The sequence below is a fragment of the Mandrillus leucophaeus genome, unplaced genomic scaffold (assembly GCF_000951045.1).
Source record: "Mandrillus leucophaeus isolate KB7577 unplaced genomic scaffold, Mleu.le_1.0 Scaffold336, whole genome shotgun sequence".
Classification (NCBI taxonomy): domain Eukaryota; kingdom Metazoa; phylum Chordata; class Mammalia; order Primates; family Cercopithecidae; genus Mandrillus; species Mandrillus leucophaeus.
In genome coordinates this window covers 1,606,281-1,620,636 of record NW_012103543.1, presented here as the reverse complement: position 1 = coordinate 1,620,636, position 14,356 = coordinate 1,606,281, and the positions used below count along the sequence as shown (strand labels likewise).

Genomic DNA, 14,356 nt, shown 5'->3' with positions numbered 1-14,356 from the left:
GGCCAGGCTGGTCTTGAACTCCTGACCTCAGGTGATCCACCCACCTTGGCCTCCCAAGGTGCCAGGATTACAGGTGTGAGCCACTGCACCCGGCCAGAAATGCTAATGTAGTACCCAAAGAGATCTCAGACAAAGAAATGCATGCCAGCTAGGTAATTCTTTTTGTGGAAGCACTAGATAAGAGACTAGGAGTGCTGAATGGTGAGCTGGGGGAAAAATTAATGTTTAAAGTTAGAGAAACAGTTGGGTCAGAAAAAAAGAACATGAAAAAGCAGTATAGCTCAGTGGCTAAAGCACTGCCTAGCTGAGTGGCCTATTTGTTTTTCCACCTGGGAAACAATGGAGATAGCAATACTGAACAGGATTGTTATAAAGGGTTAGAGAGTTAATATTCATGAACAGCTTAGAACAACACATGGAATACAGTAAATGCTATCTAAGAATCTGTTACATAAGCTAGAGGGGTGACAATAATGGCTGAAGTGACACAGAATGGCCTGTTAGGAAGCCTTTGTTGTAGAGACCAGCAAAACGGCCTTCTAAGGGCACAACCTGGAAAGCTACCAGCTCTTTCATCCATTCCACACCCGGGCTCCTTCTCTGTGCAAGGTGAAGTGCCGTGGTCGTGAAGAGTCAATACACATTTGAAATGGTAGAGATGAACCAGTGGCTGAGGCAGAAGAAAATCTCTGTTGCTACTAGGAGTAACAGAAGCACATGTATAGACAATATGCTATCCCTTCCTGTGGGTTTTCACAGTACTCCCTGTGTATTTCACAGCATCCCAGTTAGACAGAGATCCCAGAGGGGGAAACTGAGCGCTGTTCACTGTGGAATGCCCCCTCCACAGTGCTCAGTAAGTATGTGTGGAAGCGAAGCCAAAGTGAACAATAATTAGTCACCTGTAATTACTGAGCACTAAGTACCTGGACCCCTAACCGCTCCACATCCTGTTTTCAACCCTCCGTATTGCTCTAAATAGCTCAAGGTCAATGTGTGGGAGAGGAGAGATGTAATCCCAAAACTTAGGCTTTTGAGTAAAAACCGAGTCTTCTTTGTAGTGGTGGCCTGAAAGTACCCAGTGGTAAAACCAGCTAAGAAGCTTTCTGATGGGGGGAATTTCCTCCAGCATCGTTTCTCAGTCCATCCACAAACACCTCAAAGCTGGTACAAACAAAACTGAACTTATCAGCTTTGCAAATGAGCTGATCTTTTCTTTCCTTCCTTCTCTACAGCCACCCATCTATCAAATTCTCTTCTGTGCTTTCCTTGAGAACATCCCTCTCATAGAGCCCTCTCACTGATTTCTCTGCCAGCACCTTATAGGATCACACTGGGATGACTACCAGAGGGTCTTACTGTGATTCTGTCTACACATCATTGCAAGACACAGCTTCCTAAAATCCAGGTTTCATCATATTTCTTCCCTGTTCAAGATCTAGGCTCCCTATTCCTTACCTTTGCCCAGTCTACTCTGGTTATCAAGCTCCTTCACATGTGGGCCCTACCCTACCCGTGTAATGCACATACCAACTTCCTTATTAAGGTCTGCATGTAGAATCTCCTGTTCTGTTTAATGACCTCACAGCACTCATCATTGAAGTTTTTCTCTCATTTAATCACCTTTTCCAAAATGTTGACTTCTTGTGCTTTGCCCATGTTGTTTCCCCTTTTGGAATAACTTAATCCTTCTTTTCTGGCTATTCAAATACCAGCCCTTCAATTAACACTCAAAACCACCTGTGTGGCTTAGATAACTGTATAATTGTATTACCTTGTGTTTCACCCTCTGTTGCCTATGTGTAGGCACAAGTGTTCCTTTCTCAAAAAAAAAATGATAAATTTCTTGAGAGCAGGGAGTTTGCATTATTTTTACTTATTTGTCCAATAAATATTCACTGAGCTCCACCATTGTGTCAAGCACTGCACTGGGCTTTGGGGTACAATGATGAACACGACAGATACAGTCCCTGTCCTCATAGCATTTACATTCCAGTGTGTATGGGCCATGTGTGCTTATGTGCATATGCATGAAAGAGATGAAAAAATTTATACATATATAAATTTATAACTGAGATAAGTACCATGAAGACAAAGTATGGGGTGCTGAGAAATCATGACAAAGCTTCACAGCAAAAGAAAATGCCCCTGAGCTGAGATCAAAAGGATGAAATAGAAATGAACAGGCGAACGTCCAAAGGTCTCAAGAAACCTGGTGTCTTAGGGGAACTGGGAAAAGGTCAGTATCCACAGCTGCAGAGGGCAGACAATGAGCCATATGAGACAAGGCTACTGAGATGCACGCTGGGTATAGTTCCTGACACTACTAGAATCAAGAAGCACTTGCTAAGTGAAAGTAAACTTTAGATGTTCCTTAGGAGTTATAATGCACAATGGCTTGTTACTTCTGAAATATTGTTGCTTGTACATTTGATTTTTCAAATAATGCTGAACACCCAAAGCTTAAAAAACATGAATACTTGTATAACTTGTATGCTTATGAATCCTCATTTTACTGACCCAAATGTGACCAGTGAGGATGCAGGGTGAAGGAAATGGCTCTTCGAAAAGGCTCCATGTGCCATTAATAAAGAGAGGATCTGCTGCTATCAGCTTCTGATTTTTGTCTTTCTCAAGTTCAATAAACAAGGCACGAACCAATGACAACTATGACATGGACTACAGTCCATTCCATATTACAAGTTAGATGCCAAAATGCTTTACATAGGCCACCTAACAGATGTTAATGTATTTCAGCCAATACCCATGTGAGCAGGATTCAAACCAGTGACCCCAGAGGTGAGAGGTTATATATCCAATTACAAATTCTCACTTTCTTTAAGTGTTAAGATGCCTAAAGTAATATATTTTTTTTACATCAAGATGCATTGTACAAACTATATTTGATCAAAGAGATGACTTCACATTCTCAACTTAAATCAAAGAATGCTTACTTATGTATTTTTTAAATTGAATCAGACTTTAATGCCATCGTATAATCTTTTGGTTAACAGTGCTCATCTTGATAATTCTAACAAAGGCAAACATGGAAATTAATACTTACGTTGTAGAGCTTATATCATCTATAAAAATACACATTAGAAAATTCAACAGAGGTACCTGGGACATCTGTGAAGGTTTCTCCAAGGATAGACACGTGGAAATTGAGTCCTAAGTCTTTAAGATGCATTAATACCTTAAAAAAGCTTTCTGGATCTTTATCATGCTCCCTGGAAATAAACACACGAAATATAACTTGTGTTAACCTCAGGGCATGTGTTAGGAAAAGTGGTTTCACTTCCTACAGTATCAATTTTTTTCATGGTCTATTGCTGGTTGGGGAGCCTCTGGTATCCAAGCGGAGATTTCTTCCTATAACCTCACACTATAGCATCAGCAGTGTTTTCATGTCCACAAACTTGTCTCTTATGATCAGAACCCAGACCTATTGAAGTTTTAAGGATCTGCAGCCTTAAAGGAGAAATCTGCCTTTTCACATCTTAAGGCTAGACTACAGAAAGTATAGTGTATTTACTTTTCCCTAAAATGGTTAATTTTCTACTTAACAAAGGTTAAAAATAAACTTTTTTTTTTAATTTAAGAAAAGACCAATCTTCAAAGGCTGACTCTCCAATGATCATAAGAATGTACCAACGATGCTTTTCATTTCCATAGGTCTGAATACCTTCCTCTCACATTTACTGAGCTCCTTTGTGCCCACAAGGAACGCACAATTTAGGGAGATTAGAGACCCTCTCACTAATCTCTCATTTTAAATAATTGAATGGAGAATTATAAATACATCAAAAGGAGGTAGGTCTGGGTCTATGTCTGCTGAGTATTAACTTAGGAGTGGAGTTATGCACATACAAAAGAATAGTAATAAAGATAATTCTTTCATTTAGTAGAGGTTTTGGAACACATGGACTGTTTTTTGTTTGTTTAGCTTGTCAGTCTTCTTTGTAAATGACAAAATGAGAGGCTAAAGGACACTAAAATTTAAAAAAATTCTACAATTCAACAAATAACATCAAAATGAAGTGAGTTTTTTTTTTTTTAAACATCCTAAGGTGTGAATATTTCAGTATTTCTTGCATTTAATTACACTGTTTTAAATTATCTTATTTCAGACAGATGTGGACCAGATGTCTTCAAAATATTTGGTTTTTATTTATAATTCAGAATTTTAACTTCTTTTTTACATTATGGAAAAATAGTTATGTATCAGCAATTGAATTTCCTGTTTACTAATTATGTAAAATAAATCTGTAAATTGATCAAACTGCTATATGAAATATGAAAATTACATCATTCAGGAAATCTCAGGAAAATGACATCTGCAACCCTAAATGTGTTAATTCACAATTCAGTCAATATTTTCAGTATCATGAATTAAAACAAATGTATCTTCTAATTAACATTTTCAAACAGCATTTATAATCTTATGAAATTATAATATCTTATACAATTAGAGTTCTATAGCCATTTAAGTTCTATATCTCTCAGGTTGATTTAGTTCAAATAATAAAGAATGCAATGGTAAAATGTTCATTGCTTTATAAGATGATGTGTTTTACATACATGTACCATTGGGAAGTTTCTGGATAGTTCTCATAGATACTACTGCTATGGGCAAGAACAAAGACTCAAAACAGTCTGAAAGTAAAGAATATGCCATATGCCATCTTCAACCATATCAATCAAATAGCTGCCACCTACCTAATCTATAAAATGTTCTTTTAGTCTGATTCTCTAGGAAATACTTAGATGAAAAGATTGGAAATAACATAATATATCTTAAAGCGGGAGTATCACCATAGGGAAATCTAGCCATTCAGTTCTCTAAATTTTTCATTTTGAGTTCCAAAATTTTGGCTACGGATACCTAAGAGACCTTATATTCTAAATATGGCTGGGTTTTTTATTTTTATTTTTTGATATTAAAGTAAAAGTAGATGAGGTTTGGAGTTGGGAGGAGGTTTAATTGGGTAGAGCTGTAGTTCTGAAAAGATTCCAGTGTGAATATTTTCAAAGCAGCAGGCTTTATAAACCTCAATTTTCAGTGTTTTTATACAAGATAAATGTATTACAATCCTGCTGTATTCTTTAGCTATTTCCTATAGGTGGACAAAAGCTTTCATATTCAATAGTTACTTTGCATAAGAACACAAAAGAGATTTGTGTGAATCCCCTCTTTTTGTTTAAACTGTAATATACGACTGAATGTAAGGTGAGATTTTTTCATTCCCAACGTTATCCCTCAGAAAAAGAGGCATATTGTACTAAAGTCCTTATAAAGTCTCTCATAATACCAGGCACTCTCTCAATTATTTTATTTCAAACAAAGTACTGTTTAGGGAACATGGATTAGCCTGAAACAACTGATGAGAGTTTTGGATGGTTTTAGCAATCATTCACTCGATGGGACTGGTAAAAACAGAAACAAAGGAATTTAATATTGAGTTGGTAATTATTTTGGGAGACATGACCTAACAATTCTAAGTGCTGGATGTTGTCGAAAACAAGCATTTTAAAAATCACTAAAAAAAGTAACAGATTTAAGTGGTTACTGGAGATAAGTAGTAAGTGCGTTTTTTTTTTTCTTCTTTTTTTTATAGTTGGGGAAAAGATTTCCATCATACAGTTTCACAAAGTCCTGCACCCCAAGCTACTTACACTCAATTCCAGATGACAGGTGGTAAAAACAGGCCAGTTGCCTGAAGAGGTGCCACCATTATGAGGTCAAGAATGCATGGAAGGGGGAATTGGACCAAAACTGCTTCATGAAATGTAAGGGTGGGAAAAGAGCAATACTTCTAAAAATTATTACTTACAGTATGCATTTAAAGTATTATTGCATAAGTATTATGCATTTAAAGTATTATTTATGTCTAAATTAGTAAATTACATACTATAAATATACAAATTTATTTCATCTATGTCATGCAAACTTTAATATAATCAATTTAGTTGGAAAAAAAAATTGGGGTTTTCTTTTTAGAAAAACGAGAAATTGCCTAACATTCAATTATTAAAGATATACACACAAATATTTGGCTACAGCCATATATCAAGGCACGGATGATACTCAATGGCAGAGCTCAATATATTTTGTTTAGTAAAGAACTCATTCTAGCTATCCAATGGATCATCCAGAGATTTTACCCCAGAGCCTATGACATTAATGAACCCATTTAGCATAATATGTGAATTTGTCTTAAATTCCTTTCTAGAAAACTTAATGTGAAACTCTCATACATATGATTTTAGAATAAAGCATTCAATACGTAGAATGTGGGATTTAAAGATAATATACTGAGTGCCTCTTTCTGCTAACAGCTATCAATATTAAACATACGTACAATGGTATGCCCAATTCGCTACAATCATATTTGTAGATTTATGGGCTCCTAAACACTCTTATTCTCATCCACTGCTGGTAGGAATGTAAACTGAAACAATCTTTTAAAGGGTAATTTGATAATGTAAATAATAAGCCTTAAAATATACATGACTTTTCCCCAAGTCATTCCAATTTAGGAAAGTTATTCTATAAAATAATTAAAGATGTGCACAGAAATTCAGCTAGAGTATGTTCATAACAGCATTGTTTACAATAGCAACCATCTGTAAATGACCTAATGGAATGATAAGTAAATGTATTTTGACACACATATATGATGCAATACCATGCAGCCATTAAAAAATATTGCATAAATATACTTCTTGAAGTAGAAAAATATTCAAGAAATACTGTAAAGTAAAAGGGAGATGACAGAGTGGCATGATCTGTGTGACGTGTTTTTCTAAGACATATGAATGTGTATGTCTAGGAAAGTTTGGGATAGGTATACCAAAAGTTATTGGAAATTATCTTTAGGTGTTGTTACGTTTGTGTTTTTTTTTTTTTTGCATGTTTTCTATTTTTTCTTTAATAAACATCTTTATAGAAATCATTTTAATGCTTTTAAGAAATTATCCATCTCTAATATTCCACCATAAAATTACTAGACTTTTTGCTTAGCCCTGTAACATTTTCAGTATTTACAGCAGCATAAATCCTCCTTTCCTATAATCCCTATACATTTGACAGCTGACAATCAAGACAATTTAAGTCTTCACAAAATATTCCAGAGGATAAGTCAGAGTCCAAGCTTCCCAACAATTTTCATACTCTTGAGTAGGTAAGAATGAAACAGTCTGGCTGGGAATTCATTCCTCTGCACCACCACTATGGCAGAAGAGACCAGCGCAGAAATATTTCAAGCTTACTGGAAGCAGTAGATACAGCAAGAACAGCTTTTATTCCCAAATATTATTCAGAACATTTGAAAAGCATAAACTGTTTCCATGTGTTTTTTATTCCTATATCTGTTCTCTCTGTTGCTTTTCCAGTTTAGTTTCTTAGAGCTAAATTTCTTCTTATTCATCACTTAACATTCATTCAGTAAATATTTATTGAGGATTTCTAAGTTCTCCATACTTGTCACTTACACTGAACTGTTACCCTTTCCTATTTTTCCACATAACTTTATACATATTGAATACAGTCTCTTTAGTTTCTTCCCTTGCTTGGGCAGAACACTCGTTCTTTATGAATGCTATAGTGTTCCCAGGAGCATGTCACTCTGGCTTGAGAGCTCCATCAGGAAAGGATAAATGTTACTTGTTTTGTTTACAACTAAGGACCCAGCACTTAGCTAAATAGTGGTAGATACTACTTGTGTTCATCAATATCCACTCATTCTCTCTTTCAGAGCACACAGAAGACTCCATCTTCATCTTCTTCCAGTAGTATAAGGACATTGGACTACTTCTGGCCAATGGGTTGATGTATGCCACTTTCAGACAAAAGAATCTAAAAGCAGTTCTGGCTAGATATTTCTCTGCTGTGGTGGACCTTAAGATGTCTTGTGTTTAGAGGATTAATTTTAAAGAGTGATGCAGTCTGGGTGGCCACATGGGGGAGAGTTGCCCTGTAAAGCCACCTAAACATGCAGCAGACTTTGAGTAGGTGAGAGAAATGTACTTTCGTTGGGTTTAAGCAACTGAGATTTGGGGTGGGGGAGTGTCTTCATTACTGCAGCATAATGTGTCCTATCCTAACACATTATCTGTGGCATAAAATTAGCTCCTCTATAAATATTTGTTGAATAAATGAAGGTGTAGGAAAAGCGAGTTACATTTATAGAGCTCCTGTTACATTCCAGATTCCATGTTAAGCACCTGATCATAATCTTACTTCAGCCTCTCAACCAAGTGGTCATACAAATATAACTATTCCTTCATTTATGATCACACAGAAGAGACTCAGTCTGCATCTGAAATTACATCTAATCACTATGAAGTCATTTTCTTTTAGGCAGTTTTTGACTTTTTTTTCCTTCCCACATATAATCAGATGAAAAACAAGAGTTGGTGCCTTCAGCCCACAGTAACATTTCCAGATCATTAAATCATAAACATTCTTTAGTTTCTTGTTACTTGAGGTTCAAACTCATTGGATAATAGATGGCAACAAAGATATGGAGAAGCAATATGGAATTATGGTCTCTCCAACACAATGGTATCAAATTTCTTCACCTTTCTGATATTCTGCTAAACTTCATCTTTACCTCCCATTATGAAATAGCACTTCACCTCCAAATCCAGTGATGTGTTCCTTATTCAGAAACATGAGGCTTCTATTTACCACCCTGTGCTAACTGTTAGAATTACCGACTTCTCCACCATGCTTTCGAGGGCCACACACTCTTCACTCCTCTCTGCATGCCTGACACACCAGGGATCAGTTTTGCTTTCCCTCCACACCTGCAGCTTCTGCTTCCCACGTGCTGTGTCATAGTGCTTTGAACGTAATTCAGACAGTAGTCTCGTTAGCCACTGATTTCTCAACTTCTCTCTGTCTCTTTTGCTCTTGCTCGTTTTCTCTCTTTTGGCTACGACCAGCGCTTTCTTTAACCCTACAGGTGCTCCTCACCATCATTTACTTAGAGTTGACAAAGACCAACAATATCCATGTGGCTTTCTGCAAATGTTCACACTGCATTCCACCCTTTAACTTTGCTTTTTGAGGGAGGGTGGAAAGGACAGTTCAGAAAGAACCGGCTCTACCTCTGTCTAGCAGCAGGCCAGTAAGACCAGCAGATACATTACATAACCATGTGCAACCTGTTTCTTCATCCTTAAAAGGGGATAACTAACAAAAGCTACATTTAAAGAGTCTGTTGTGAGTAATGAGAAATGTCTGGCACCCTGAAGAATACAATACGCTCTCATTCTCTCCATCTTTTGTATTTGTAGTTATTTTAACGGTATAAATTTTAATCAATTTATTCCAGGTCTACTCCCCTGAATCCAAAGACATTCAAGATGGTAAGATGTTTTATTTTCACTGCTTCAGGAAAGACATGGGATGGAGAAGAGGGGGAGGAAGCCCCTCAACCAAAAAAAGGAGCAGTCTTCTTAAGTGTTTACAGAACACCTAAAATCCCTTCAAACAGGTACAAATAAGTAGGCAAAACACTATGAGAGTGTAGCATGCACCCTCCTACACCGTGCCTCCACTCTGCTTCCAGGCAAGAAACACAAGGGACTGATGGACAGAAGCAGAGGAGAACAGAGCTCTGAGAGTCCCAGAGGCCATGCACTATGCTTCTAGAGAAAGAAGCACGACTCTAGAGAGTGAATGTTTGAGTCTATGTCACTAGGCAGACAGTACTGGAAACAGCCTCAAGAGATTCCTGAGCCATGGTGGGTATAAAAGCGGAAGTGTGGCTTCTGTGAGTGTCATGGAAGGATCACAGAGCTGTAGGCAGACAGACAGAAGCAAGGGATCCATTAGCAATGGCCCATGAGGAATGGGGACCGGGAAAATGGAAGACAGAGAATCTTGAACTGCTTGAGATTTCTATCATCATATTGAAATGGGCCATCATACAGAAATTAAGTTATCAAAAAATTAAATTCTACGTGTATCAGGGTTTCATGCCGTCTGTACATATTCATATTCTCAACTTTCTTTTTAATAGCAGGAGATGTGTCTGTCTTTCAAAATTCAAAGTCCATGAGCAATCTAAGATCTTCCATTTTGCTTTTTTCTCATATTCAGTTTGCTTCCTGAAGTCTGTGATCCTCCTCTTACTCCACAATTCGCCATTCACATATTTGGCATCTTCAAAATACCCCTTTACCTGATAATACTTATTGACAAGAAAGTTTTCAATAATGTACTGTTTTTGGGTGACTTTTCACAGATCATTTCATCTTAGCTGTGTTCCTCTTTCCTCATCTCCTGGGTTTTCTCTATAGCTTTGCTATTCCCATTCTCATTTTCTTGGATGAAAGTGCTCTCTAATAACACCAATTCCCACCTTTGCCCTCCTTCATTCTCATGCTTGTTATGCTCTCTCCTACTTTTGACACCATTGACTATAATCTGTTTGCTTAGAAATGATCTTTGCTTGGTTTTCAAATACTGCATTACAATGACAACCTAACGACCTTCTCCCCAGTTAAATCTTCCCACTTGTTCCATCCTGCAGGCCATGCAGTGAGAACCATCTTCAATAAATCATTTTTTCCCACTAGGTCCACTCCACAACAGATTTCTTCTAAATCCCTCCACTGCTAAAAGCTTAGACTCCCCAGGTTGTTTCTTTTCAACAGGATTTCCAATCTCACTGGATATTGTATACAGTCATTTTTATTCAGCTGTCTAACTTGCCAATGAATTTCCTTTCTCTGCAACTCTGGCCAGTAAGCCTGTAGAAACCCATGCCTCAAAGAACTGGAGGGCCATGAAGTGTCTTAATTAAGACGAATGGAGTCTTCCCTACTCCTGGGATGTTACTTAGGCAGCAGTCACCATCCCACATAATTTAAACACGGCACAATGTATGTAATTACTTCCTCTCAGACTGGGGAGACTCTATGAAACTAAACTCTCCTCTCTCCAGTTCATTACTAAGTCTTCCCATTTTCTGTAATCAAGTTTCTCCTTGTCAAATGTGGTAACCGGGGCTGTAAATTCAAACTGACTAATCATTTGGATTTTCTTTTGGATTTAACATTGTTTTCTTACAAGAAACATGTAGGAAATACATTTAAAACTACTTGCTAGTTACCCTGAGAGCTGCCCCAGTAGTCCAGTCCACCTCCTCTAGTTAGACATTCTCCCAAGGTCCAGTTTAAGAAACTCTTTGACGTTTGCAAGAATTGTTGTATCTCTACCTCTTGGATAGGAAGATGTATGATTCTTATTTCCTGCTTTACTCTGACAACCAGGGAGCTTACAACCATGTTCTAAAGCGCTCAATCTCAGCAACTATTACATGAAATCATAGCACTGAAAAATACAGTAACAGAATTAAAAGAAAAAAAAACAAAAAACAAAAAAACAACCCTCACTGGATGGGCTCAGTGGTAGAAAAAGGATTACAGAGGATAGAATTGGTGATCTTGAGAGTAACAGAATTTATACAATGTGAACAACAGAAAGAAAACAGACTTAAAAAAAAAATAAAAGAACCAAACTTCAGGGACCTATGGGATAAAAACAGAAGATCCAACATATGTATTATCAGAGTCCCAGAGGGGACTCTCTTAGTTTTAAGCTGCACGTGAATCTATAATTATTTAATAAATATTTCAATTATAACAAAATGCAAGCCCATTGTAATAAAATCCAAATAATTGAGAAATAAATGAAGTAAGCACTCAAAGCTCTCACTCCTCACCCTGCCTGATTCCACTCCTCAAGTGTAACCACTACCAACTACTGTTTGGTAAGTAGGCTTCCAGACCTATTTCTATGCATATGCAAACATATAGATTTGTATAAGCCTATTTTTACAATACCTTCCTCATTTTATAAACGAGATCAATGTCAGTCATGTAAACTGCATTTTCACCAAATATATAACAGAGTATCTGTCTACATCAGCACATATAGATATCTCATTTTAAAATAGTTCTAATACATCTCATAGTTTTTATATAAAGTAATTATCCTACTAACGGACACTTAAATTGTTTCCAATTTTTTGATGTTTCAAACAATACTAAAAGTGACATCTAGCTCTTTTTGTAACATTCAGATTTCTCTTTTCTGGAGTTTCTGTTTTTCCTGTTACCTAATAAATATAGTCATTCCAAATCTCTCAGCAAGGCCTCTTTCTTTCCATTCCTATCATGCTCATCCTCTTTTTGGAACGAATCCATTTTTTCTTTTTTTTTTTCAGCAAAACAAGGTGCTTTTTAAAAAAAATTTTAAGTTCAGGGGTACGTGTGCAGGATGTACAGGTTTGTCACATAGGTTAACGTGTGCCATGGTGTTCTGCTGCACAGATCATCCCATCGCTTAGGTATTAATCCCAGCATCCATTAGCTATTCTACCTGATGCTTTCCCTCCTCCCCTACCAACCATCTGACAGGCCCCACTGCGTGTTGTTTCCCCCCATGTGTCCATGTGTTCTCAATGTTCAGCTCCCACTTATAAGTGAGAACATGCAACGTATGGTTTTCTGTTCCTGCCTTAGTTTGCTGAGGAAAATGGCCTCCAGCTCCATCTATGTCTGTGCAAAGGACATGATCTCTTGGAACTAACCCATTTTTAAAATTTTACCTACTCATGTCTGTTACATTGTTAAGTTCCTCCAGGGCAGAGATCATGTTGTTTAACCTCTGGTTCCCCTGTCTATCACATAGTCTAAAAAGTCAGCAAACTGAATTGACTCTAAATCTAGATCAACTCTCTGTGAATCTCATCTTTGTATTCCTTCCTCCTGTGTGTATTTTGCTATTTATGTAACCAGATGAATATAGAGAATCTTCACTTGATGTCAATCACAACTCATTTATAACACTTAAAAACTAAACGGCTGTCCCTAATCAACTTATCGCCAACCTAGTCATTTCTTCTTTCATAAATAATTTAAGATTTGTGTGCTGAACCCCATTTTTATAGTACAATGTTTTCACCTCATACTTTAACATTGCTGAGCTTATGACTCCCTTTGCCAATCCAGCTTCCAAAAGACTGTTACATTATCCTTTCCAACATGATTTTCCTTTAATATATCTTAACTATACACTAACTAGAAACCATTAAAGCGAAATGAAGCTGCCCTATCCGACTTGAAGTATTTCCATCATTCTCATCCTCTCCCTCTGTGCTGTTTGCAACCCCATGCTCCTTTGCCCATAGTTCTTGTGTTTGAAACACATCCTCTTCTCTTCTCTGCCACTCCTTGTCCACTGCTTACTTTAAATTTTTTACTTGCAGTCATCCCTGAGAAATCCCATATCACTCTGATTTACTCCTGCACTAACATTCATATACTACTGATGATTTCATGAATGTGTTCTTGTATATTATTTCATATTTATTTGTATGCTGTCTCCTTATAATTAGTCTGAAAACCCAACATATCAGAGAAACCCTTTGACTCCAGAAGTTGGCAGGTACTCAAAATACAGCTTTAGAATGAATGAATGAATGATGGCTGAATAGAGAGTTATATTTTTAAAACTTTGGTAGGATAGGTCTATGAAATGACATGAAGAACCATGTTTTTTTTTTCTTAAATGGAGAATTAAACATGGTTTGGAATTACTAGATGCCGTTCATCAAAATGCATTTCAATTCTTAATAACAGGTTTTCATATTCGGTTGTGGACATTTTGTCATGTCTAGAAATGACAAGGTCTTCAATCAGATGGGAAAGAATCTTAATTTGAGGAGAAAAACCCATTCCAAAACTTGTTTCTGATTTAAAAAATGTTAAAATAGAAATGGACAGAGTGATTAATAAGAAATCCCTCCAATGTAAAGAAAAATGCTGAAATTCTGTGTATTTCATGTTTTATGTCTTGTTTCTAGACCCATATGAAACTACTGTGTTTTTTGGCTGACACAGAGATCTCATAGAAGAGACAGTCTCCCTTACTCAGCAGCAACTGCTAAGTATACCAGATTGTTATGGCCATGATTGTGGACAAGGGTGAACACAATATGGAATGTCTGTTCTATAACGACCTGCAAAAATGACGTGTTCTTGTTGCTACATATGTTGTATTTTTTTTCATTTTATAAACAGAATTAATTATATATCTCCTCTCTTCTGTATTCTTACAAATGGGATAAATCTCTATTACTCTACTTAGTCCTTTTCATGATACTAAAAAGTTCGGTCCCAAATCTTGTTACCCCAGTTTTTTTGTGGCTCATTATTTCAGGTTATTAAGAACGAATCACGGCCGGGCGTGGTGGCTCACACCTGTAATCCCAGCACTTTGGGAGGCCGAGGCGGGCAGATCACAAGGTCAGGAGATTGAGACCATCCTGGCTAACAC

The 14,356-nt window shown here is 37.0% G+C and overlaps 1 protein-coding gene across 3 annotated transcripts in view; it reads right to left on the bottom strand.

The window, feature by feature from the left end:
• GTDC1 (glycosyltransferase-like domain containing 1) overlaps window positions 1-14,356 on the bottom strand; it is a 308,918-nt gene that overhangs the window by 27,443 nt on the left and 267,119 nt on the right. For 2 of the 3 annotated variants that reach the window (XM_011988703.1, XM_011988705.1), the window contains exon 9: window positions 3,121-3,230. The exons of the other annotated variant lie outside the window; for it this stretch is intronic. In XM_011988703.1, coding sequence (XP_011844093.1) covers window positions 3,121-3,230 — 110 coding nt within the window. The remainder of the gene's footprint in view (window positions 1-3,120; window positions 3,231-14,356) is intronic. 3 annotated transcript variants of the gene reach the window in all.